Source organism: Pyrus communis, chromosome 1, assembly GCF_963583255.1.
Source record: "Pyrus communis chromosome 1, drPyrComm1.1, whole genome shotgun sequence".
In the NCBI taxonomy this organism is placed as follows: Eukaryota; Viridiplantae; Streptophyta; class Magnoliopsida; order Rosales; family Rosaceae; genus Pyrus; species Pyrus communis.
This window is the reverse complement of record NC_084803.1, coordinates 9,157,926-9,184,202: the sequence shown is the minus strand read 5'-3', so window position 1 is coordinate 9,184,202 and position 26,277 is coordinate 9,157,926. Positions and strand designations below refer to the sequence as shown.

General features: G+C 38.2%; 5 protein-coding genes across 6 annotated transcripts; 3 read left to right on the top strand and 2 right to left on the bottom strand.

Annotated features, from left to right (window-relative positions):
* The first annotated feature begins 2,393 nt into the window (after window positions 1–2,393).
* Window positions 2,394–6,880, top strand: LOC137735309 (formin-like protein 1). Its single transcript, XM_068474726.1, has 4 exons — window positions 2,394–4,224; window positions 4,345–4,544; window positions 4,703–4,947; window positions 5,834–6,880. The coding sequence occupies exons 1-4, from the start codon at window positions 2,765–2,767 to the stop codon at window positions 6,662–6,664; spliced, it is 2,736 nt and encodes a 911-aa protein (XP_068330827.1). The 5' UTR covers window positions 2,394–2,764; the 3' UTR covers window positions 6,665–6,880.
* A 143-nt stretch (window positions 6,881–7,023) lies between these two features.
* Window positions 7,024–10,207, bottom strand: LOC137718557 (acyl-coenzyme A thioesterase 2, chloroplastic-like). The gene is made up of 5 exons (XM_068458113.1): window positions 9,543–10,207; window positions 8,769–8,946; window positions 8,202–8,671; window positions 7,471–7,599; window positions 7,024–7,211 (listed from the first exon to the last, which is right to left on the bottom strand). The coding sequence occupies exons 1-5, from the start codon at window positions 10,158–10,160 to the stop codon at window positions 7,059–7,061; spliced, it is 1,548 nt and encodes a 515-aa protein (XP_068314214.1). The 5' UTR covers window positions 10,161–10,207; the 3' UTR covers window positions 7,024–7,058.
* A 979-nt stretch (window positions 10,208–11,186) lies between these two features.
* LOC137740226 (sm-like protein LSM36B) lies at window positions 11,187–12,863 on the top strand. Of its 2 annotated transcripts, none has more exons than XM_068480081.1 (4): window positions 11,187–11,260; window positions 12,060–12,208; window positions 12,394–12,507; window positions 12,599–12,863. In XM_068480081.1, exons 2-4 carry the CDS (start codon window positions 12,094–12,096, stop codon window positions 12,643–12,645), a joined length of 276 nt encoding a protein of 91 aa, XP_068336182.1. In that variant the 5' UTR covers window positions 11,187–11,260; window positions 12,060–12,093; the 3' UTR covers window positions 12,646–12,863. The 2 variants fall into 2 exon arrangements, with proteins under 2 accessions (XP_068336182.1, XP_068336174.1); XM_068480073.1 differs by having other exon boundaries at window positions 11,193–11,260; window positions 12,025–12,208.
* A 124-nt stretch (window positions 12,864–12,987) lies between these two features.
* Window positions 12,988–15,083, bottom strand: LOC137740219 (BTB/POZ and TAZ domain-containing protein 3-like). The gene is made up of 5 exons (XM_068480060.1): window positions 14,701–15,083; window positions 14,465–14,595; window positions 14,054–14,360; window positions 13,596–13,909; window positions 12,988–13,278 (listed from the first exon to the last, which is right to left on the bottom strand). The coding sequence occupies exons 1-5, from the start codon at window positions 15,040–15,042 to the stop codon at window positions 13,149–13,151; spliced, it is 1,224 nt and encodes a 407-aa protein (XP_068336161.1). The 5' UTR covers window positions 15,043–15,083; the 3' UTR covers window positions 12,988–13,148.
* A 7,669-nt stretch (window positions 15,084–22,752) lies between these two features.
* LOC137744582 (UDP-glycosyltransferase 74F2-like) lies at window positions 22,753–26,040 on the top strand. Its single transcript, XM_068484362.1, has 2 exons — window positions 22,753–23,460; window positions 24,604–26,040. The coding sequence occupies exons 1-2, from the start codon at window positions 22,822–22,824 to the stop codon at window positions 25,375–25,377; spliced, it is 1,413 nt and encodes a 470-aa protein (XP_068340463.1). The 5' UTR covers window positions 22,753–22,821; the 3' UTR covers window positions 25,378–26,040.
* The last annotated feature ends 237 nt before the right edge of the window (window positions 26,041–26,277 follow it).

Below are 26,277 nucleotides of genomic sequence, written 5' to 3'. Positions count from 1 at the left end.
ATTTACCCTTGCATTTTTGTTTATTTTTAGGATATTATTGATGATACATTACCGACATGAAAAAAAGAGAGGACAACATGCAGGGAAATTGGGTGGCAAATTCTCAGTCAAACCAGAATGGTAAATTTTGGTTTGACTTGATTTGGGGCCTCACATTTTCTATATAGTTGTCACCCTTTACTATTTGTTTATCATCTTATAAATTGATATTTTTAATATAACTAGCACATGCTTACAAATTTTTTTTAGTACATCGATATTTTTATACTAATAGAATGGGGAGTTTGGCTAAGCCACATAATGGAAAATCTAATTTGGTATTGAATTCGCCATCTTCGAGATTTGAACTTAAGACCTCTCACTTCCAAACGAAGTAAAATATTATTAGACTGTAGTACTGAGTATCATCTGGCTACACACCTTTTTTGTGTGTGTCAACGTTTTATATTTTGTTTTTAAAATGGGGAAGGAGAGAGGGAGAGAGCGAATGAGAGAAGGTGGGAGTGGGAGTGAGAAGAGAGGTTTTTATCTTTTTTTTTTTCAAAATTTTAATATTAGATATATGCTAAAATTAGATGATGCTTTAATAAAAAATAATAAAATTTAATTTAATTTTGTGAAACTACAGCCCATCATTTTTTATAATAAAATACTAAATAGTCTTGTTTCTGTCTTTTAGTTGAATTTAGTTTAGATATTAGAGATCATAACGCAACGGGGCTCCATATGTGTTTAAAAGGGAAGAGACCCCTCCGGATCTCTCCCACTAAGTCTTAGAGATCCGAAGATCCGACTTTTGAAATTTAATTAAATGATTACAATTATTATATTTGAGAGGACATTTCTGTTTGTAACTGTTGAATCAAATTTCAAGGATCCGAATTGTCAGATCCTGAGGACTTGGTGGGAGAGATCCGAAGCAGATCTCTTCCCTGTTTAAAATTGCTAAAGATTGTTAGGTTGATGATTAGACCATATTACCATAAACAAAATAAGCAAAATAATATTGGATGGTTCACTTTATATGAAAGAAGAATCTAAAGAGAATTTGTGTTTATTCTTACAAAGAAGATTTTAAATGCATAAATAAATACTTTTAAAACAAAGATACGACCCCACTCCACCCCAATTGATGTTTAACTTGATTTGTCTCGATAAAAAGCTTAAATAATGTAATGCCTGATTAAACTATCATCAAACGCAGATTAACAAACAAAAGTTTTGCTAATCATTTGGTTTTTGTGACACTAGAAAAATATTAATGAATAATCAAAAATGGAAAAGCCTCACCTCACCTCACTCCTACGCAGCACCAGTCACCATGTGGCGAGGTGATAGGCCGATGGCTGCCTACAGCTACAGGGCCACAGGCAGGCACCAAGTGGGCAAACGTCCCCCCGCACTAAAGATCCGTGGGATCCCCTCGTCCCCTCATAAAAAGGCTTTTCCCTTCTTTCCTTTTCTCTCAGTCACCAGTGATCAGCGACAGTGTGACAGTGCCAGAACAAGCTCAAAATTTTTACCACTTTTCTCAAGTTGAGTAACCTTCACTAAAATCTCCGTGGTTTTGAAACAATGATTTAACGGTTAAAATTTGCGGGATATAAGATAATCCGATGTATTATAGAAAATCCCTGAAGTTTGAGATGTGAAAAGATAAGAAAGGAAAAGGCTTGACGAAATTTTGGCATTGATATTGACCGGAAAGAAAGCTCTCAAGTCTCGCCTGGCGGTCCTAACAAAGTGTAAAACAGCTAATGCAAATGTTGAATCCTGAATCTTCAGCAGAGCAGTGAGCGAGTTGTGTGATAATTGCAAGAATCTTTCACACAGCCAAGAGAAAACTCCAAATCCCAATAAGAGCTCGGCATTCCTGTCTCTCACAAATTTTAACCTCTTTCTCTCTCTACTCTCGCCCGCTCCACACTGCAAAGGAGAAATTTTACATTATCACGGAAACACAAGTAATACATTATGTTTTTTAATAAAAATGATAATTTTTTTTATAATTTAAGTTATTAATTTTTTAACACACATATCTTATCATTTATATAATAACATATGATGTACTATTTTGTATTCCGTGTACCCATCATACTTAAAAATCTTCCCAATGCAAGATATCGTTTTTCCTGAGAAATTTTTAATTGTGATGGGAATAAAGGTGGTACATCATGTATTTTTACGTAAGTGATGAAAAATTTTATTTTTTAAGTTATTAACTTTTTAACACATATATTCTACTATTTATATAACAACATGTATTGTACCATCCTGTGTGACGGTCACATTAAAAAATCTCTTGTCTTTACCTTTTTTCTCTTGAGTTTACAGGCTCATAACACATATATTCTACTATTTATATAACAACACGTATTGTACCATCCTGTGTGACAATCATATTGAAAAATCTCTTATCTTTACCTTTTATATAATGATACGTAATGTACCATATTGTGTGACGGTACATTGAAAAATCTCTCGTCTTCACCTTCTCGTCTCTCCCTCTCTCTCTCTCTCCATAGGTGAAAACTGAAAGGAGTGGTAGGTCACTGTAATGGCCTGAAATCTGCAAAATACCATGTTCTCTTTTGTTTCTTCTACTCACAACCGCCACCGCCATCGCCATCAGGCCCATCACCATGATCATGTAGACTCTTTTCCCCTCTCTTACTCTCTCTCTCTCTCTCTCTGAGCTACAAGACGTTCTTTTCCTACAACAAAGCACTGCAAATAAAGACGCTTTTGAACTCCAACCACCACAATGCCACCTATCAATCTGTTGATGATCCTCTTGCTCACGTTGCTCTGCTTCACCACCACCGCCACTTGTTACCGCCACCTCCTCCACCAGCCCCTTTTCCCCTTAGAGTCTTCCCCTCCAACCCAACCGCCATCCTTCTCTCCCCAATCCCACCCAACCCAAATTCCTAAACTACCATTCTCTTCCTCCTCCTCAACCCCTCCCCTAAAACCTTTCTTTCCCTCCTCCTCCTCTCACTCCCCACCGCCCCCTCCCTCCCCTACTACCCTCACCTCCTTCCCCGCCAACATTTCCTCTATCCTCTTTCCCAAAAACTCCTCGTCCTCCTCTTCCCACCGCCACGTCATTGCCATCGCCATCTCTGTTTCTGTCACTGCCTTCATCATCATCGCCTCCGCCGCCGCATTTCTGTACTACCGTCGACGCCGGCAGCCTAACGCTACCATACCCGACGATAAGGCCTCCATAAACGACAGTCTCCGTCTGTTCCCGCCAAACACCGCCTCCTCCGACGCGGTTCACAATCATCGTAGTAGTACGCCCAATACCAGCAGAGAGCTCCTCTACCTCGGAACCTTAGTTAGTCCCCGACGAGGAACCGACCAGGAAAACGTCGCGAACACGAGCAATGCGAGCTTGGCGTTCGGGGTGTCGAGCCACACTGCCTCGCCGCCGTATCAGAGACTGGGCTCGCCGGAGCTGAAGCCGCTTCCGCCACTTCCCAAGCACAATTTCAGACGGAGCTTCAAGAATTCCCAGCTGGGTTCCGATGACGATGAAGAGGAGTTCTTTTCTCCCAGAGGGTCTTCCGCGAGTCCCAAACATGGTAGCGGAAGAATAACAAGCCCTGACAGAGTGTTTAAGGCCGTCGATGGCGTAAACTTCGGAAGTAGAAGCTTCAATTCGAGAACTGCGTCATACCCATGTTCGAAATCTGCTTCCCCAGCAAGTTCTTGGTCTCACACGGTCTCGCCGGCGTTGAATTTGAGCCCCAGAAGCTTGAAATCGAAGTCGCCGGACTTAGTAATCAATTTCTCAGCTCCGTCGCGGCCTCCTCCGATACCAGTATCATCGTCCCCATGCTTCTCTTCGTCGTCCTCAAGAAATTCTGACCATATCGGGCTGAAGAACCACTCTCCAGAGAGAAATAAGAGTTTTTTTCCGATAAGACTTCCCCCTCCGCCTCCGCCTCCGCCACTGCCACCACCGAGGTTTTGGGAAGCCCCAGCGGGTCCAAGTCACAACACAGGGCCACCGGTTCTTATCACTCCTTCACGGCCGGCTGTGCCTCAGAATTCGGGACCCATTTTGGCGGGTGAAAGTTCAGAGAGCAATGAGATGGTGGAAAAGAATGAGGAGACTCCAACAAAGCCAAAGCTGAAACCTTTACATTGGGATAAAGTTAGGGCCAGCTCAGACCGCGCCATGGTGTGGGATCACTTGAAATCCAGCTCTTTTCAGTAAGACAAGAACAAACGCTTGGCCGTTTCTTTTCTGTCAATTTCCGGAGCTAAAAGTCGGATCCTTTAGCTTTTTGTTGCATTTGCCTTTTAGTGAATTTTGTGTTTTTTTTGTTGCAGGTTGAATGAGGAGATGATTGAGACATTGTTTATGGTAAACAATTCGACTTTGACACCGAATGACAATGTCCGGCGACAGATTCTTTCTTCTGTGAATCAGGAGAACCGCGTGCTTGATCCGAAGAAGTCTCAGAACATTGCAATTTTGTTGAGGGCGCTTAATGTTACCATTGATGAAGTCTGCGAAGCGCTTTTGGAAGGTAAGTAGTGATATTCAATTCTTGCTTATTGCATTTTGTCCAATTTTAACATTGTTCATCTTTAATTAGTGATGTTGCACATCGCAATGCAAGTTCCGAAATGAAGTTTGATTAAATTTGTTTGCATTTATATGAACTTTTGTAAATTTTGCAAGCAGGTAATTCAGATGGACTTGGGACAGAACTTCTCGAAAGTCTATTAAAGATGGCTCCAACCAAAGAGGAAGAACGGAAACTAAGAGAGTTCAAAGATGAATCACCGTTTAAGCTTGGCCCAGCTGAGAAATTTCTGAAGGCGGTGCTCGATATACCTTTCGCGTTTAAGAGGGTGGATGCAATGCTCTACATTGCCAATTTTGATTCAGAAGTAGATTATCTGAGAAGGTCTTTCGAGACTGTGGAGGTAAATCTTGTAGTCTCTTTTTACTTATCATTCGACAGTGCAATAATATCTATTTTGTTGATTCGTTCTCATCCTCAAATATCTTGTTGGAGGTAGCTAATGAGCATCTATATGTTTAAATTCAAACCCTCCTGTCGTTGATGATGGATAGAAAGGCTTGAGGTCATGCCTCATGATCTTTATACAAATCAAAAAGTTGAACAGTTAAAAAGTTGAACAGTTAAAAAGTATTATTTTTTGGGTGCCTTCCCTCTTTTATTTTAAAAATTTTGTACAAAGGAACTGATTTTGAACTAAGTTCAGTTTATGTCGTGTTTGGTTCTGTTCATCTTCTCTTGGTCAATTTCCACTTCCAGTTCCAGTTAATCCTTTTTTGATTTTCATTATGGTCCAATCAATTTAACTATTAGTGCTAATCCTAGCCATTTAATTCTATCTCGTGTTGTACGCTGTTCAGGATGTGGATTTATTTTCGTCATCTTGTTCTTGAAATCTGATTAACATGGTTTTAAGAACTTGGTGATTGTTACAACTGTGGGCATTGTGCTGCTCAAAAGCATGATTGGCCCATCTGCTGTATTCAATATCTCTGTTTACCATATCGTAGAAGCTGACTGTGTACAGAAAACTAAGAGAGTTCAGTAAACATGTTTATATGATTGCAAAAAATGAGTTCTCTGTCTAATTTTATCATGTGAATTATTGTATTAATTGTAGTACATGTTACTGAACTCTTTCAGTCATCTTAAGTAATGTCAATTTCATAGGCCTATACGAAAGTGATGTAGTTTTCCTTGCCATTCATATTTACATATGCTTCTCAACTTTGCCCGAGTTATTCTGCATAAATATTACTAGCTATTTCTGATATAACTCCTTAATACAGGCAGCTTGCGAAGAATTAAGGAACAGCAAAATGTTCCTGAAGCTTCTTGAAGCGGTGCTCAAAACTGGGAACCGGATGAATGTTGGCACTAACCGTGGCGATGCCCATGCCTTCAAGCTAGACACACTTCTCAAGCTTGTAGATGTCAAGGGAACAGATGGGAAAACTACTCTCTTACATTTTGTTGTGCAGGAAATCATCAGAGCTGAAGGTTCTTGTCTCGCCGGCATGAATCAGAATCAAATAGCTGAGAAAAGCCAACAAACTTCCTTCCGGGACGATGTTGAGTTTAGGAAGCTTGGCCTGCAAGTTGTTTCAGGATTGAGTGGGGAGCTCACCAGTGTAAAGAAGGCTGCTACGATGGATTCAGATGTACTTAGCAATGAAGTTGCAAAAATTGCTGCTGGAATTACGAAAATAGCAGAAGTCGTGAAATTGATCGAAGGCAGTGCATCGAAGGAGAGTAGCAAAAAGTTCTTCGAGTCCATGAGCGGGTTCTTGAACAAGGCAGGGGAAGAAATTGTAAGGATTCAAGCTCAAGAGAAAGTTGCATTCTCTATGGTAAAGGACTTAACAGAATATTTCCATGGGAACTCAGTTAGGGAAGAAGCTCATCCCTTCCGAATTTTCACGGTGGTGAGAGATTTTCTTTCTATTCTAGATCAGGCGTGCAAGGTAGTCGGAAAAGTTAATGAAAGAACTATAGTTGGGTCAGCCCGTCAATTCCCCAGGGTTCCAAATGCAACCTTTCCACCGTTTTTTCCAGGGCTCGGTGCAAAGCAGCATTATGGTTCCTCGGATGATGAAACCGTGCTTCGACATAGTGCTTGATTTTACGCTGGCTGGAGCATTTGATGGATTGATTACCGGTTTAGGTTAAGCACCCTTCCTTGTACTTATATATAATACACACAGGATTTTGGAATTGTTCATCTTGTGTTATATATAGAGGAAATTAGATCAGAAGATGTAATAAGTTGTAGCACAATATTTTGGTCTGATGTGTAAATTTATTTAGTTATATATAAAGCGTGTGGCTCACCAACTGCGGATGTTTTTTTTTATTTTTTGATTCCCATTTCTCTCATCTTTTGCATTTGATTTTTGAAAAATGATAGTTAAATACAAAGTGTGCAAGGATTATTGATGCTCTGCTCAAATTTACACAAAAATGGCATCACTTGACTGGAGGGTTTCTACTGATGCTTGCCTTCCCTCGCCAAGTTCACAAAGCAGCAAACTGGGAGTTCTCAGCATCCATTCGTTCAATCACCCGTCGTGCTTCCTCTTCCGTAGCAGGAACTACATTCCGAATCCGGATCCCATCCTTCATGGCTTCAGGAGGGACAGAGAATGTGAAGTAGAATTTGTTTGATACCTGCTCAAACATATAGCAGACATAAACCGAAATTTAAATATCTACGTGTTCCCAGATCGAAGCTTTAGTAGAGCAGGGAAAGGATTTTCCGTTTGTAATTCCTACGGAAAGCATTTCATCTTTCGCACAATTTGAGATACAATATCTGCCTGGAGAAATTTTTTAACAGAGATGAGAGAAAATGACAAGGAATAGATTCATTTGAAAGGCTTGGTGAAAAAGCTGCCTTCAGAATGTTACCGCTAACTCAGGTACTCACCTCACTGGACCTAAGCTCAGGCTGTGTAACATGAGCAACGACTTCCACATTTATTAGAGGTTCAGCTGGGTTCTCAAGTTCTGTATAGAGAACACAAGACTTCAACCGGAGAAAGTTTCCTACATCGACCTGCATCAGCAAAATAAATATCCTTAATCCCCCAAAACCAGACCGGCATTTGGTGTATCAGTTCCCCAGATACTATTTTCTAAATCATTCTTTTGCTATGTGGAAGGGCAGTTCACAAGTTGCAATCTAACCACATGAGGTATAACAAGGGAAGAACACAACTCAATATCAGATTAAAAGGTTCTCCAAGCCATGATCACATACAAAGAATAACAAGACTGCAGATTAACTTTGGATGCAGCATTTACTAATAATTAACCAAAGACAATATGTCATTCAATTGTTGCGTTACAATTCGGTATAATATACACAACCATATTGGACTCCTATTAGTAGAAGGGAACCGAGTAACGTACTCCTCGATTCAGATAGGGGAAAAACAAAGAAACCAATAGCAAGCAGTCATGTTTGCTCATAGTACAATCAATAAGTACGATGTTTTCAATCATAAACTAATGTGTATATTTATATCCTGTGTTATCCTAAAATGATACTTATTCAGCATGATATATCTCTAGACAGACAGAGAATTAAAACAAAGCTCATAGTACCATTCAAGTTGGATTATAAGATTTTGATAGGTAATAGGCTCAGTTACTTACAGGTCTAACAAAATCAACATGATCAACTTCCAGGAAGTGTGGTGCTACACCAGCAAATGCATATGTTGTTGAGAAGGCAATTTCAAATGCTCTTCGCATCAAAAATCCTCCAAAGATCCGACCATGGATGTTCCTCTGCTGTGGCTGGCAAATAAAGGAGTTCTGGAGGCAAGTATCCCTTATTAGAATGCTATCTCGGTCTGCCAGTGCTGGCATGTCACAGAAAACTCGACCTTCTGCTAACAGGGCGTTGACTCTGTCTGTGTCCTGGTTTTCAGTGTCTGTTTTATGTTCAGCTCTCTTCTTTTTCCTCATTTTATTCCTCTTATCTGCTTCTTCCCAGAGCAATTTTTCTTTCTCAGTCTCAGGCGATATCTGGTTAACCGGAGCTGATCTTCCAGACTTAGAATCACGGGCTACAAATGTGAAGTTTGCTATAAGAGCAACAGACTCTGATGTGTATGAGGATCCTGCAAGTCAAGTTTCGATAGTCAGCACAATGATAAATAAATCTGATATATTTTAGCAACAAGAAACTACAATATTTGGTTATGTAAACTTCAGTACCCTGCAAAGATTGAGTCACTTCCAGCTGAATCTCCATGGATGACTTCCCAACCCATACGACAGCACCGCCTATATTCAAATCCGTGTCGACAAGGATAGGTTTTTTCATAACCATCTTGTCAACAGAAGCAGTCACCAATAGCAGAGGCCTTCTCGTGCCATCTTCATTGCAGCAGTGCTGGTCAAGTTAAGAGAAACACCAGGATCACTTTTAAAGAAGTAGCAACACTCATTTACAAATCGAACTAAAAATATAACTCGTTACAGAGAAGGCTTATTCGAGCTAGCCTCAACAACCAATGCTACACATTTCGAAAAGTTCAGGCATTTGCAAATCTAACAATTTAGTTAGAGGACTAAACTGAAACTTGGGTAAAGATATAGTTCACGGACTAATGCTTCAACTTACTAAAGGAACCATTTAACCAGTTTTTTTTAACAATCCCAAACCTACAAAAAAACGAACACTTACTCTCAATTGCAAAATCTAATAATGCAGTTCAAGGATCGAATTGAAATTTGGGTAATATTTCTGGGACTAATGCTTCAATTTATTCAAGAACAAAAACCAAGTTATCAACTTTTTGTTTTCCCTAACAATCCGAATTTCAAACCCGAAAGAAATCAAACAAAAACGTACTCCCTTGCAGCCAGAATTGAGCAAATCTTTTAAATAATTGACCGAATTTCAAACCCGAAAGAAATCAAACAAAAACGTACTCCCTTGCAGCAAGAATTGAGCAAATATTTTAAATAATTGACTTAAATTGGTACCTTGAATGCAATGGTTCCTGCAAGAGCATCGAGATCCTCAAGCAACTTCCCCATCCTAATCCCATTCCAGGGGTTCCTGTACTGCTCTCTCAGTTTATAATCAGACGAAAACTTGTACAGAATACCGGTCCTGCTCTGCGCCGGAGTCCTTGCCACCAATTCACTTTGCAGAGGCGCGTCACTCAGTGCATCCCCATACATTTCCGATCTCGCTTCCCACAGGGCATTTGTGACAGGCGAACTGTACATTCCAGGCCACAAACTGATCGGTTTTCGAATGGAAGAGCCGGCATCGATGGGCTGCGAACTGTCGTAGGGTGAAGCGTCGGTGGAAACAACCGGCATTGGCTGAGAAGGGTCTGAATTTGCGGCTGAGAAAGGCCTGGTTTGAGTGAATGGCGGTGGAATAGGACCGAAGGGTGGGATTTTGAAGGTGGGTTTGGGGTGTTGTATGGGATTTGGTATGTGGGTAGTGGGTGATTCAGGTGGGTGTGGTGAGGAAATTGTTGGGTTTGGATTTGGAGTGAGAGTGAAGTAGGAGGCGAGTGATTGGAAGGATGAAGATTTGGAACTGGGGATGAAGGGGAGTTGGGGAAGTGGTTTTCTGAGTGGTATCATGGTGGTTCTATGTCTGAAGAGAGAGAGAGAGAGAGAGAGAGAGAGAGAGAGAGAACGTCAGTCACATTCTGTGCGTACTGGAATAGGGAGGAAGGAAGGATCTGTTCCACTTTTGAAGCTGCAGGATGCTAATTTCTGGTAACCAGTATGATCCCCGCGCGAAATGGACGTGTTGGCGTTGGCGGCTTAAAAAGTAATTTTATGATTTAAAAATATATTTTAATAATATTTTTGGGTCGATTTTTTTTATTTTCTAAATCAAGCGTATTCTTTTTTTGTCAATAAATAAAGCGTATACAGAAATGCTTTAATTTGTTTAAAAGCACTTTTGGTCATTTGAGTTTATTTGGATGTGTTTTAAAATGATTGAAACAGTGTTTAGAGAAAATGTTTTTGGATTTTAAAGTGCTTTTCCAAAATTTACTTACATTTTTACTCAGGATTGGTTCCAAAAATATTTTTACCAAAAACGTTTTCAATAATTTTAAAAGCACATCCAAACGACAAACATACCCTAAATTTTTATAATTTACGAAAAGTAGAATTTGGCTTAAGATGCATACGCAACAAGTAGAAATACTGCAATAATCAACCAATCTAACACACAAGTAATATTTAAAAGGACGAATAATTAAACTACAAAACTTCAATGCATGTGTTTATTACTTGAATTATAAAATTCTTGCAAGCAACATATATTCGATGCATATTTTATTTATTTATTTTTTACAAAGTTATATTTTAAATTTATTTAAATAATACAATTTATTTCACTTAATACAGCAACATAAAAATATTTATCATCAAATTTGAATTTGGTGAATAACGCTAATTAACGTGATTATGTCCACGTCGGCAATGGATTGGGGTTTGACGCAGGCAGAAATAACGAAAAATAAAAAATAAAACTTGGTGGATGCAACAATAAGGCCCAATAACTGAGTTGGAGGTGGGCTTACAAATACACTGCCAAGGTCCAAAATCGCGACCCTCATATATAACGCGCTGTTGCAGTGAGAGCTTCCCGGTTAAAGTTAATCTCCCTCTCTCGCGCTCTCTCAAAAGTTGAAGCACCGGCAGCGGCAGCAGAACCAACAAAGGTGAGTGCTTTGATCCGCGTTATGTTTCACACCATTTTTGTTTCTTCTTCGTCTCAGCTGTTATGTCAACTACTCCTTTTCGTTGTTATTTTTTTTTTCGGTTTTAGATTTAAGGGATTTTCTGAACTTGCCCATTTTAGGGTTCTTGAATTTGAGCTATTTCCTGGATGAAGGTTAATTTTGAGATGCTTGTGACGATGAAAGTGAAAAATTAGATAAACTCAGGGGCAGCATAAATGTGTTAAGGACCTTTTTTTTTGTGGAGAATTTGTTGATACCTTGGGTTGGGTCTGGCTCTTTTGATCTTCCTTTGTTTTTTATTGAAAAAAAAATGGTTATCCTTTGCTTGGGTACTTAATTTACATGGCTTGTTTCGAAGGCGTATACTTTATAATCAAAGGGATTATTCTTTGAGATCCCTTTGAGGTGTGGAATCGAGTAATTCTTCCAGAATTAATTTAGAGGCTTATGTAGACCTGTAGACTTGATGCTCGTTACGCATCTCACGTTAGGTCATAGATAGTGTCTGTGTTAGTGTTAGAGTTAATCATCTGATACCAACAAGCTAAAATTTGTTGTTTGGATGGTCTTGTGTAAGAGTCACTCGGTTCTGCGAAGGCTGTATTTACTGGTTTTTGCACTGCGACGTCTGGTTGATGTATCTGTTCGTCTCAGTAGCCCTGCTTTTGCAATTCTTTCTGATATGTTTTAGTAATACATCATGATGGAGGTTTGTTGCTTTTCTGTGTTGTTTCCTTCTTTAGTGTTTGAATTTGGTTAGGATTTGATATCATCTTAGGAGGTGCAAGAAGTTAAGATTTAGGATTGAGAAAATGAGTGGAGGTGGAGAGAAGGGGACAGGAACCACAAAAACTCCGGCAGATTTCCTCAAGTCAATTCGTGGGCGACCGGTTGTTGTCAAACTGAATTCTGGTGTTGACTATCGAGGTCTGTTTCTTTATTTCTTTTTTCATGTCTATCGATTTTTCTTCTCGCCTTTTCACTCTTGTTTTGTTGTATTCATATCTGGGATCAACATATTATCGACAAAGTTTGCAAGGCTATTTTATGTAGTAGGATTCAAGCTGAAGGGAAAGGATCAGTTATTTTGACGTCTTAAATTTCTTGTGCAGGTATCCTTGCATGTCTGGACGGGTATATGAATATAGCAATGGAACAGACCGAAGAATATGTCAATGGACAGCTGAAAAATAAGTATGGCGATGCTTTTATTCGTGGAAATAATGGTAATTATCTAAGCATTGTCTCATTGTTTTTCTCTTTAGTGTTGCCTCCACGAGAAAATAATTGGATTTTTTTATATTTGCATTAATGCAGTTCTATACATTAGTACAACGAAGAGGAATGTAGCGGACGGGGCTTAATTGTGATGTTATGAAGCCATGTAGATCATCTGCTGCCATGCCTTATGCGGTTATATTGTAATGTAAGCTTACATGGGATCATTCATGAGAAGGAAATAGAACTACTCGACTCGATACATTTTACAGCATCCGTTTTGGTAACAGTTATTTTGATGTGAATTCTTAAAATTCTGATGATTCTATATATCTCCTTCAACGAAGATAACGGCGTTGCTTCACAGAGTTTCTTTGCTAGTTTATGCTTGAGGTGAATTTTTTCTATGCATAAAGTTGTAAGACTTTCTGTATCAAAATGACATGGTCAATCATCCAATTGAAATATCTTGGCTTACAAGAACTGAAGTGAGAGCTATTGACTAACAGCGTCGGATGTTTATTACATTTATTCGACCCCAAAAGAGAGAAGATTCTTAGTACATTTCTCTTGGTTTACATTCTTGATACACTGCTTTAGTGAATGAGGATGGGTCGTTTTTGATACATTTAGCTTTTGAAACAAGAGGTTATGAAAAACGTGAGCGCCGACCTGAGATAGGTCCCAGGGTATCCTTTGCTGCTACCACTTTACTCACCAACAGCGTCCATTTAGCCTCGTCTTTCTTGGTCTGCTGCTGCATTTTTTCCTTCAAATGCCTGAAACCACAAGAAGTGTAGTTATGACGATGACGGTTCCAACCATCAAACCCGAGTTGTGTCGTTCACTAACATGACAGAGTAAAATACAACTCCGGCAGTAACAATATGGATCAGAGGTCGTGACTGGGACGGTGTATAGTGGGGATATGATGGCGCAATAGAAAGATTTCAGTAAAAAATTTCAAAAACCTTTCGAAGGGTAAGTACTGACCAAATGCAGACCAAATGCCAACCAAACATAAACTGAAATTTCAGTTTCTTGCCCAGAAAACGTAGGGCAAAGAAAGAAGTGCATGTGGAATTCTCATGCGTACCTACACAAAGGGACCTTGCATGATTCCGGGTCGTTGCAAATACGAGAATGCAGTTCAAGAAGCTGCCACATGCGTTTGCAGTGACCACATCCACCAGGAACCCGGGTTTTACAGCTGGAGAAATGACGAACTAAGGTCTCAAGCCCCTTGCAAGCAGGAAAGCCACAGGCCACTTGGCTTCCTTTAAACACCTTGTCACGGGGACCTATAGTCCTACATCCATCCCTGCATATGTGAAGGAGGGCTTCCATTGCCCCATACAATTGCAAGTACACTTTTTTCTCTTCCTTTTTCTTCAACCTCTCTTCTTTCCTCTAGCACAAAAATTTGAATCCAAGATCTTAAAATTAAATGAGATATCATCTCGAAAATTAACATACATGTATTTTTTTGTTTCTTCCCCCAACAAATACAGAGGTAAGGTAAGATATTTGAAAAAGGAAGAAAAACGAGCTTACAGAATCTGCTTCAACAACGAACTCTAGCAGCTCTTGTTCAAGTGCAGGATTAACTCGCTTCATCACTTTCCAGCCTTCGGTTGATGATATGGCTTTAAAGTCCTTCACAATCATGCGTACACAAATTAAGGATAGCCGCGGTGCATCACAGTTCCTCGCCAATTGAAGCACATCAACAACATTTTCTTTAGTAATCCATCCATGCTCAAGAATATATATGCAAACTCTTTTCAATGATGGAACTGAGTAGGAGTGTGACAAAACCAACAGATGGAGAACAAATTTCTTCATCTCTTCCTTTTCAGAGCTGCATAGGAGACACGAGAAAATGTTTCAAGAAATTTGACTGGAATAAGAAATTAGAATTACAAAGGGAAGGGACTCTAACTGAACAACATAACTCCAACATACCAGGATGAGTAAAGAAAACGAATGAATGTGTAGACTGCTTCATACGGTACCCCAGGAATCTTAATGTATCTCATACCATATTTAGCTTTTGATTGCTGCAGAAATTTGCCAAGCACCGGTGACGCAACAGTCTGCACATCAACACAAAAAGAAACTTTCTAGCCACATCCTGACCTAGAAATTTCATTCATTATTTCCAAAGGAATGAAATTGTGGGCTCAATTCAGTTAACTTACCAGAACACTAGAATGGACTGGAATACACGATCCGTCCTCGGTGCAAATATAGACATCAGCACCATATGCTTCTTTAAAAAGCTTGTCCCATGTATCCAGTGTTTCATTTGGGACATAGCAACGCTGTGAAAACCTTTTGAAGTGTTTATTTTGTGTATATGCTTTACTAGGGACAGGAGGTGGTTTTGGGATATTATGGCCACAGGACATAGAAGAGGTTGGGTCTTCCAGAACAGGTAACATGTCGTCTGGGTTCTCTTCCTCTATACTTATATTGAAAGGTCCAGAAAAGGTTTCGCTAGTCGAGGACGGACAGGGTGAGTCAAGAGTAGGAGAAGTCATCGGCTATTGTGGTTTATCTAAAATAACTATAAGAAGAAAGGTATGATAGAAGATCTGCACCAAAAAAAAAAAAAAAAAAAAAAAACGAGCTTAAGACACGCTCTAAATAACTTTCAATGTTCTAACACAAATTGTAATTACACTAAGATGAAACAGCGCATGGAACATATCTCCTACAATACTTACGTAACAAAAGATATTTCGGAAAAATTATCTACTTATAGGTATGGGTTGAATGGTATCTCATGGTTGGATCCTAACATGAAAATCCACTAAACAAGCAATGTCAACAACTGCAAACGAAAGAAAGAAAAGACTTTGATGCCTCATATAGGAAAAGAACAAACTGCATAAGCCGTATTGACTTGTACGCCAATCACAAAATAACTTGTGAGATGGAGGAACATTAGAAATTTCGTTTGTGCCAATCTCAAAACCGGCGATGCAGGAAAGATATGTTACCCAAACCAGAATTACTGCTAAAATTAATAAGAAGATGGTTGAAGAAACTTTGGTTATACCTTACATGCTCCAGTTTACAGGAAACAAGGCATCAACGAATCTAGACACAAATGTAAAAGTTTTTAACTTCAGCCGTACCGTGGATATATTTCTTAATCCAAAGCATTATAACGACAATAATTAAAAATTAATCGTACTCGGTAAGCAAAAATTAAAATAACACATCTGAGACAAATGTCTAAACTTGCTCGTGCATCGCCGATTTAATTATCAAAATAAGACACACGAGATTGAGAAAAGGGCCGAAAGGCAGATCCCAGTGGGTTCGGTTCGGGTTTTTGCCGAAATCGAAAACAGAACCAAAATTACTATTTCTTCCAGTTCAATTTTTTGTTTGGTTAGCAATTTGAATAAGATTGTCTGCCCTTCCACTTCCGGTGCTCTCCCGTACCCTCCTATTTTGTGTGGTCACGGTTAAGCCACGTCAATATTTTATATTGTTTTTTTTTTTTATAGAGATAATAAGAAAAAAATGAATACTAATATAAAATGTTGATGTGGTTTAACCGTGACCACACAAACATGAGGGCACGTGAGGGCAGATAATCCTTGTCCTATGATTTTTTGGCTTCGGTTCGGGTTTTTTTCATTTTTTAACCCACCCCTAGATCACACAATCACCAACTACCAGGAGGATTCTAAAGATTCTCCAATTACATTCGTTCATCGTATATCGTGCAGTCAAAAATTATTGTAAACTGTTTTATTAAAAATTGAATATAAACAGTATCTAACAAAAATTGACCGCATAATGTACGATAAATAGATGTGATTGTAGGATTGATTCCTGGAATCCTCATAAAGAGGATCCGGCAAGGATCCACACAAAGAGGATCCGGCAAGAATCCACACAAAGAGGATCCGGCAATAATTCTCTCTCCACCAACTAAGAGCTGGTTTAGTATTGCTGTGCTTTGAAAAAAAGCTACTTTTGCTGTGATGTGAGAATAAGCAGCTATGAAATAAAGTAGCAGAGTGTTTGGTAAATTTTTTTGTAAAAGTGTTTTTGAAAAAAAAAAAAAAACAGTATTATAGTGTTTATTAAACTTTTATGTAAAACAGATGTGGAAAAAAAAACTAATTTTTCAAAGTTGGGTTTTGCAGCTTCTTATTTTTTACTTTTTTTCACCAAAAACTGTGAAAAAAAGCTGAAGCTGAATGTTTACCAAACATAAAAACAGCTCCTAACTTTTTTTAATACCAGTTTTTTTCAGAATCACCTTAGTACCAAATCAGTCCTAAATTTAATCCAATCTTCTTTCAACACAGTTTACAACATTCACATTTTTTATATATTAAAAAAAAAAAGAAAAAAAAGCTAATTGATAGGCTAAAAGTAAGGACAATTTTTATTCTTATACTGTAAATAATAGAGCTAGTTCATATGCTTAGTACTATAAAAATTTAAAATTCACAGGAAAAATGGATTGAATGAACAAAGTTTGCCAGCTAATAAACTGGATTGTATTAGTCCTAATGCCCTGTTTGGCTATCGAGAAAATTCAAGAAAATCTGAATCATACCTTAGATAAAAAAAGCAAATCTTCTCAGAAAATTTCTAGATTTGTGCCGATCTTCCCCACAGTCCTGTCACTCATGCTAGATATACACTCAAATCCCAAACGATGCTGAAACCAACCAAATAATCAAAAAATTTACTGAATTAAACGAAACTGTAAGAGTCATAATAAAATTATCTCCAAAATCTACCCCAAAAAAAAAAAAAAAAAAAAGACAAAATCAATAAAAACCTAGAGAAAACTGGGAAATTAAGAAATCACCTGAAAGGAAAAAGAGCAATTGGATGACTGGAGGATGTGAGAAATGAGAGGGCTCGAATTCGATGAATGCGTAAAGTGTTGGAAAGCGCAAAGAGATGGAGCACACGGGATTGCAGAGGAAGAAGAAAGGAGTCGGTGACAGCGACGGACGTGTGTCTTTCTTCCCCTAAAATACGGGGGAGGTTGCTGCATAAACCCATACTCGTTTGTTATTTATTGCTCACTTTTTCCCTTTTTTTTTTAATATTTATTTTTTAATTTAATAAATCTATTGAGATTTTAAATGATTCTTTGAAATTTAAGTGTATTTAATCAGAATTGTAAAATAATTTATTAAAATTTTTAGAAATTCGATTGTATTTACTTAGAATTTTAAACAAATTTATAACATTTTAAGTATATTTAATTAGAAATTAATTTTAAAAATTTCTTAAAATTAATGAATTGAAGAGAATTTAAAAAAAGTTATAATATATTTTAAACATTTATAAATCTTACGAAAAATAGAAACCAATTTATCTTTGTATGAAGAGAGATGGTTTGGTTGGATATTTTTCCTTCGTGAAGGGTGCTAATTTTGGTAATGAGATTCGCATCAGCGACCAGCTCACTAGGAGTCAACTTCATAGTAATCGATAGGACTGAAGCTTAGCACAAGTGGACAGTAACGTCAACACCAATTATTGCCGTCGTAAGGATAAGAATTTAGGGAGGCAATCAGAAGTCGTTACGACGATATTTCTAAGTACTTATATAATATCACGTTGTATGTGAAGTTAAATTATATGATGTTTTGTAATTTGATTTTAAATATCTCGCGGTAAGTATTATCTAGTGAGATGCTACATTTTTAACAAAGTTGGTTATGCATGTGCATATTATATATATATATATATATATATATATATACTCTTTCTAAAATCTAAAAATGCCAAAATTGTTGGTTAGAAATTTTATGAAACCCCACAATCCTTGCCCAATTGCCAAATATCGGGGAGTTCGTAACCACTAATTATACACATAAGTAACGTTATTGTCAAGTATTAAAAAGATAAAAAATAGAAAGAAAATGGAAACAAAATTGGAAATTGTATTTACCCAAAATAAAATGGAGAAAATATGTGACAGAAAAAAGGATAAAAAGGAGAAATTTTTAGTGAAAAGGACTAATTTGATAATACTTTGGTATTTATTGCCGAGTACTTTATGCTGTCACTTTTTAGTTTGATTTAATAAAAAATCTTACGTGTTTTTTGTTTTTTTAAATTTTAAAAAAATTATGATATGTTTATTATTTTTTAGACAATAAAACAAGTGTTATTTTATTAATAGACAAATTGAAATGTAAAGAGTGCCACGTGGATGGGTAGGGAGAGAGCAAATGTTTGGACGGCTACGACCTACGGAGAGATCGAGAGGAAGGGAGAGGAATAACGGCGATCAACTAGTCGGAAAGGGGTAAGGTAGAACTAACAGGATTCTCCCCGGAGAGAATCCTAGAAATTCATGACTCGTGTATATTTATCGTACATCGTGTGATCAATTTTTATCAGGTATTATTTATGTATAATTTTAAATAAAAATATTAGAAATGATTTATGATCACACGATATACGATAAAGGGATCTGATTCACAGATTCCTGAAATTCTCACAAAAAGGATTTGGCAAGGATCTGGATTCAAGGTAGAATGCCGCATGGGAATGGAAAAAGATGGGGGTGGGTCCACCTCAATTGAGGGATGGGTATGGCAGACTACACCGTCACGGCAAGTGAACATGTGATAGAGAAGATAACATATGACTCGTGTGAAAGTGGTTTTAAAATGATTGAAAACGTTTTTAAAGAAAATATTTTTTGGTTTCAAAAGCACCTCAAGTGCTTTTCCAAGATTCACTTGTATTTTTATTAGAATTGATTCCAAAATATTTTCACTAAAAATGTTTTCAGTCATTTTAATAACACTTTCAAACGAACCCATATATTCTTGTATCATTAACATGAGATGAGACGCTAGAGTTTTGCTCTCTTAAAATCGTTGTTTTTTAAGGATATGTAAGGACCAAATGCATTTTTTTTAACTAAAAATATCATCTACACTAAAGGGTGGGGGTAGATTTGGCATCACAATGTGCTAACAATAATATAGTTCAAATTCACCTTTGGTGAGAATCAAACCTAAAACCTTTCACTTACAAATGAAGATGAATATTACTAAACTGTAGTATTAATTGGTAGCCACAAGAATAAATTAGTTTCGAACTTTCGATAAAAATACTTAAAATATTTGACAATTTAATAAAGCAAAACCAACTTCCATGAGCCATTACAAATCTCTCTCTCTCTCTTTTGTTTTTTTTAGCAAATATTTTAAGTCTTTAAATCTAAACTAATATAATCTTGTGGCTAATATACATTTGATTCTCATTTGTTCTCAAGATGAGTACCTTAAGAGAGTAGGACTGTAGGTAGCTATCGTGAATGTGCACTCGTATTATGTAAATTTGTCTTCTCAAATCAAAGGAAAAACACTTAAAACTAATATATTGTTGCAATAGCACTACCGAAAAAAAAAAATAATAATAATACACTGTTCATCCACTAGATGATTATTATGTAGTGTCATCAGTTGAAAAATAGAATCTCGCCAAATGGACTTAAAGCCTGAAAAGTATGGTCATGCTCATGCATGACTTGACGATAAAAGACTGATCCATCATGAAATAAATGAAAACTTGACTTTCTTGTTCAACTTAGACATAATGTTAAATCGTGACACATTAATGGAATTTGACCTTATATAGACTTATAAATAAGTTGAGTTATTTCCTATATTACTAGTTAGTTTTATAGTGGAATTTCAACTTCTTCATGGTATCAAAACATATTGTCTCATGTGTGAAGCCTAACGGGCACACGCGCTCCACGTCATCCCGTTGTGTTGTCCACGTGTTAGGCTTAAAAATTTATCATATGTGAAGGGGTGTGTTGAGAATGAGACACATATTGATGGGAGGTGAGCCTTTGCATAAACTTATAAGTAAGTTGAGTTACACCTTATATTGCCAATTGATTTTATGATGAAATCTCAATTTCTTCACAAACATATATTAAGTTTAGTGAGTTGTGTCTATCGATTGAAAGTTGAAACCAAACAAAGTGTTAATTGAATTTAGCCCTAGTTTGATCATCTGAAAAAAGTGGCTATCAAAAAAATTTGGGAGCTTTTTTATGTTTGGTAAACATTCAGCTTCAGTTTTTTGTCACAGTTTTGGGTGAAAAAAAGCCAAAAACACAAAGCTGCAAAACCTAGCTTTGAAAAACCAGTTTTTTTTTCACATCTGTTTTACATAAAAGTTTATCAAACTCTATAATAATAGTTTTTTTTTCTTTTTTCAAAAACACTTTTACAAAAAAGTTTACCAAACATTCTGCTGCTTTATTTCACAGCTAATTATTTTCACAGCACAGTAGAAACAATTTTTTTTTCAAAGCACAACAATACCAAACCAGCATGACGTATGTATTTGTGCTGTATTTTATCATTACATATCGTTTCAATGAAAAATATAATATCACTCGGAAATAAATTTATACGTAATATTATATTATTAAATTAAAACGGGACAATGACTATAAACAAGTTTATCGTAACAAACTCCCACTTAATGGGTTACAAGCTAGAAACTTTGAGATTTAGTTATATATTCAAGAGGCGTTTTTAAAAGTCCACGTTATGGACGGACCACATGTCCTTGGCATTTTCTACTTATTGAATCTTGATTCGTTTATATATATATATGGATCTCCCAAATTGGCAAATGGAATATCTCTAGCTTGAATATGATTAATTAACTCACGTAGTCAAGAAACAATTTAAATAGGGCTAAATGGCTAATGAAGAAGGGTGATCGCTTGAAGTTGAACGGTAGGACCAATGGCCTTAAATAGCACCCAATCAAGTTGGTAGCTTTTACTTAAGACTGGGCTCGTTATCATCGATCTTATTCACCTACGGACTTGTCCGCATTGTCATTGTCATCCATCTCATAATTTTTATTTTTTTTTACATAACTTTTGATATACATTTTGTATGATTTTCATAATACATTTCAGTAATCCGAATCGTCTATTAAAATCGTTAAGGCATTTATTTGTAGTAAAGAAAATGAACAAACACGGCTTTACAAAGAACCCTAAACCTTTAATCCAAAACATAGTTTCAAATTTGGGTAATTTTAGTAGACATGATGTGACATCCCACATCGCCCAGGGGAGTGATCCTTATATGTATATTCTCATCCCTACCTTGCACGAGGTCTTTTGGGAGCTCACTAGTTTCGGGTTCCATCGAAACTCCGAAGTTAAGCGAGAAGGCGGTTAGAGCAATCCCATGATAGGTGACCCACTGGGAAGTTGCTCGTGAGTTCCCAAAAACAAAACCGTGAGGGAATGGTAAGTCCAAAGCGGACAATATCGTGCTACGGTGGTAGAGCGGGCCCGGGAAGTGGTTCCGCCCCCGGCCGGGATGTGACAATTGGTATCAGAGCCTAACCCTGGCCGCGTGTGTGCCGACGAGGACGTCAGACCCCTAAGGAGGGTGGATTGTGACATCCCACATCGTCCAGGGGAGTGATCCTTATATGTATATTCCCATCCCTACCTAGCACGAGACCTTTTGGGAGCTCACTGGCTTCGAGTTCCGTAGGAACTCCGAAGTTAAGCGAGAAGGGGGCTAGAGCAATCTCATGATGGGTGACCCACTGAGAAGTTGCTCGTGAGTTCCCAAAAAACAAAACTGTGAGGGAATGGTAAGCCCAAAGCGGACAATATCGTGCTATGGTGGTGGAACAAGCTCGGGAAGTGATCTGCCCCGGGCTGGGATGTGACACATGATCTTTGAGAAAATACCTAAACGATTGAGAGTTCAATTTGTTGAAATACATTACGGATTTGGCTCCACAAAAACATGTATAAAAAATTGTAAAAAAAAATAAATGGTGTCATTGATCCATTTACATAGATAAAATGCAAAAAAACGAATAAAGATGTTGGGAAAGGATATCAATGAATAAAACCTAAACTCGTCCAATTACGTGCGATTGGGATAAAATGCAAAAAATAGACAAGGATGTTGGGAAAGGGTTTCAATTAATAAAACCTAACAGTCATCCCATTGCATGGGATAAGGTTCAAGCGCAAAAAACAAATAAAGGTGTTGAATTTTATTACAAAATATTTATTTTTAGTATAAACGATCATTTTGCATTTTTAATCTCCTACATAAATTAAATTCGTACATCTTCAACGTGGAACTCTACCCTCCAATACTTGATTCACTAGATTGACTATTTGGTGTTCTATAGATTATATATATGCCTACCATTTACTGTAAAAACATTGCTTTGGTCGTCCAAATTTAAAGAGAGAGAGAGAGAGAGAGAGAGAGAGAGAGAGAGAGAGAGAGAGAGATCAAATGGAAGGTGATAAAGGTTATAGAGCTCATGTGTTGGCAGTTCCTTATCCTTCTCAAGGTCACATAAACCCGTTGCTCCAATTCTGCAAGGGCGTTTCCTCTAAGGGCAAGGGCATCAAAGTGACTTTAGCCAACACCGTCTTCCTCGCCAACTCATTGCAGCGCACATCATCGGGCTCCGTCTACTTCGACACCATCTCCGATGGCTACGACGAAGGCGGCTTTGCTCAAGCTGGGAGCGTCGCCGACTATCTATCCCGGATGGAAGCCGTGGGATCCAAAACCCTAGCCGAGCTCATTAAAAAGCACCAAAACTCACCCCAACCTATAGATTGCATTGTTTACGATCCCGTTTTACCTTGGGCCTTGGAAGTAGCCAAACAATTTGGTATGCTTGCCTGTGCCTTTTTTACTCAAACATGCACGGTTAATTACACTTACTATCTCCAGCATCATGGGAAACTGACGATTTCTTCTGTTCCGGGGTTACATGACGTGCTTGAGCCTCGAGACTTCCCGTCCTTCATTTCTGTCCCGGGCTCGTATCCAGCTTACTTTGAGATGGTGTTGAACCAATTTTCTAACACTCACAAAGCTGATTTCATTTTTGTCAATACTTTCTACAAGTTAGAGCAAGAGGTACGTCTAGCTCTATAATATTTTTAATTTTTAGTTTTCACTTGTTTGGTAATTGTTGCTAAGTGAAAACCAGAATAAGCCAAAATATTGAAAAGTCGTATATAAAACTAGTTTTATTTTTTTATTTTTAAATTGAAAACAGTTATCAAACGAATTTCTAAGTTTTAATAAACGTGAAACTGGAAATAAAATATAAATATCAAATTATGGGTGATTAACTAGTAATTCTATTTACCCACAAGAGTGATATTGTCACATCTCGGTCCGGGCTCCCACCACATCCCTGGCTCGACTCCGTCATAGCACGATATTGTCCGTTTTGGACCCCAACCACACCCACATGGTTTTGTTTCTAGGAACTCACATGAGAACTTCCCAGTAGGTCACATATCCTGGGATTGCTCTCTCACGAACTCGCTTAACTTCGGAGTTCCTACGGAACCCGAAGCCAGTGAGCTCTCAAAAGGTCTCGTGCTAGGTAGAGATGAGAATATACATATAAGACTTACATGATCCACTCCCCTGGACGATGTGAGATGTAACAATTCACCCCCCTTAGGGGTCCGACGTCCTCGTCGGCACACTTCCGCCCAGGGATTGGCTCTGATACCAAATTGTCACATCCTGGCCTGGGCCCTCACCACATTCCGGGCTCGACTCCGCTATAGCACGATATTGTCCGCTTTGGACCCCGACCATGCCCTCACGGTTTTAATTTCTAGGAACTCACACGAGAACTTCCTAGTGGGTCACCCATCCTGGAATTGCTCTCTCGCGAACTAGCTTAACTTCGGAGTTCCTACGGAACCCGAAACCAATGAGCTCCCAAAAGGCCTTGTGCTAGGTAGAGATGAGAATATACATACATATAAGGTTTATATGATTCACTTTCTTGGACGATGTGGGATGTAAGTACGTCTCGATTTAAGTCGGCGTATGTCAGATATGGCGTTACATAAATTTGTCGGAGTGTGACCCTTTTGTATGCCTAAATATCATTATTCAAAATCATCATTGTTGCCGTGGGTTTTCTTTTTTTTTTTTTTTTTTTTTTTTGTTTTTTGGTTTTTTGTTTTTTTGTGGTAGATCAATGTATAATTGATTTGTCAAGTAATGTAGTATGAAATAATTATGCAAGGACAGACGGTGGATTCCATGTCAAAAGATTGTACAAATTTGTTGACAATAGGGCCAACAATTCCATCTTTTTACTTGGACAACAGCATCAAAGACGACAAGGATTACGGGGTCCATCTTTTCAAGTTCGACTCGACCTGCACAGACTGGCTCAACACCAAGCCAGCAGGCTCGGTTGTATACGTGGCGTTTGGTAGCATGGCCAATCTAAGTGACAATCAGATGGAGGAGCTTGCATTTGGGCTGAAGGAAAGCGGCTTCCACTTCTTGTGGGTGGTTAGGCCTTCGGAGGAGGCAAAGCTTCCCTCCAAGTTTGTCGAAGAGACAAGTAATAGCGGTCAAGGGTTAGTAGTAAAATGGAGCCCTCAGTTGGAGGTGCTGTCGCATGCGGCGGTGGGATGTTTTTTCACACACGGCGGGTGGAATTCGACAATCGAGGCATTAAGCTTGGGAGTGCCAATGATTGCAATGCCGCAGTGGACCGACCAGCCTACTAATTCTAAGCTAATTGAGGATGTTTGGAAGGTTGGTGTTAGAGTGAAGGTTTATGATCATGATCATGATGAGATAAACGATCGCGGTGAGAATGTTAATGGGATGGTAGGAAGAGAAGAGTTTAAGCGTTGCATTAGGAAAGTGATGGAAGATGAGAAGGATGCGATTGAAATGAAAAAGAATGCAAAGAAATGGAGGGAGTTGGCAATAGAGGCTGTGAGTGAGGGTGGCACTTCGGACAAAAACATCCAAGAATTCGTGTCCAAATTGACAACAGCAGCCTAAACCCTACAATCTATTTATATTCTTCTCACATGTCAGCGAGACGTTTTATATTCGATTTAGCGAAGATTTTAATATTTTATTTCTGTTAATGTGCTATCAAACATATTGTTGCCTTTAAATTGTATGTGATTAGCCGTGTAAAGGAAAGGGGTGGAAAGCCATGCATGTTTGCTCATAGTACAATCAATAAGCGCGATAGTTTTCAGTCATAAACTAATGTGTATATTTATATCCTGTGTTATCCTAAAATGATACTTATTCAGCATGATATGTCTCTAGACAGACAGAGAATTAAAACAAAGCTCATAGTACCATTCAAGTCGGATTATAAGATTTTGACAGGTAATAGGCTCAGTTACTTACAGGTCTAACAAAATCAACATGATCAACTTCCAGGAAGTGTGGTGCTACACCAGCAAATGCATATGTTGTTGAGAAGGCAATTTCAAATGCTCTTCGCATCAAAAATCCTCCAAAGATCCGACCATGGATGTTCCTGTGCTGTGGCTGGCAAATAAAGGAGTTCTGGAGGCAAGTATCCCTTATTAGAATGCTATCTCGGTCTGCCAGTGCTGGCATGTCACAGAAAACTCGACCTTCTGCTAACAGGGCGTTGACTCTGTCTGTGTCCTGGTTTTCAGTATCTGTTTTATGTTCAGCTCTCTTCTTTTTCCTCATTTTATTCCTCTTATCTGCTTCTTCCCAGAGCAATTTTTCTTTCTCAGTCTCAGGCGATATCTGGTTAACCGGAGCTGATTTTCCAGACTTAGGGAGGAAGGAAGGATCCGTTCCACTTTTGTAGCTGCAGGATGCTAATTTCTGGTAACTAGTATGATCGCCGCGCGAAATGGACTTGTTGGCGTTGGCGGCTTAAATAGTGTTTTTCTGATTTAAAAATAT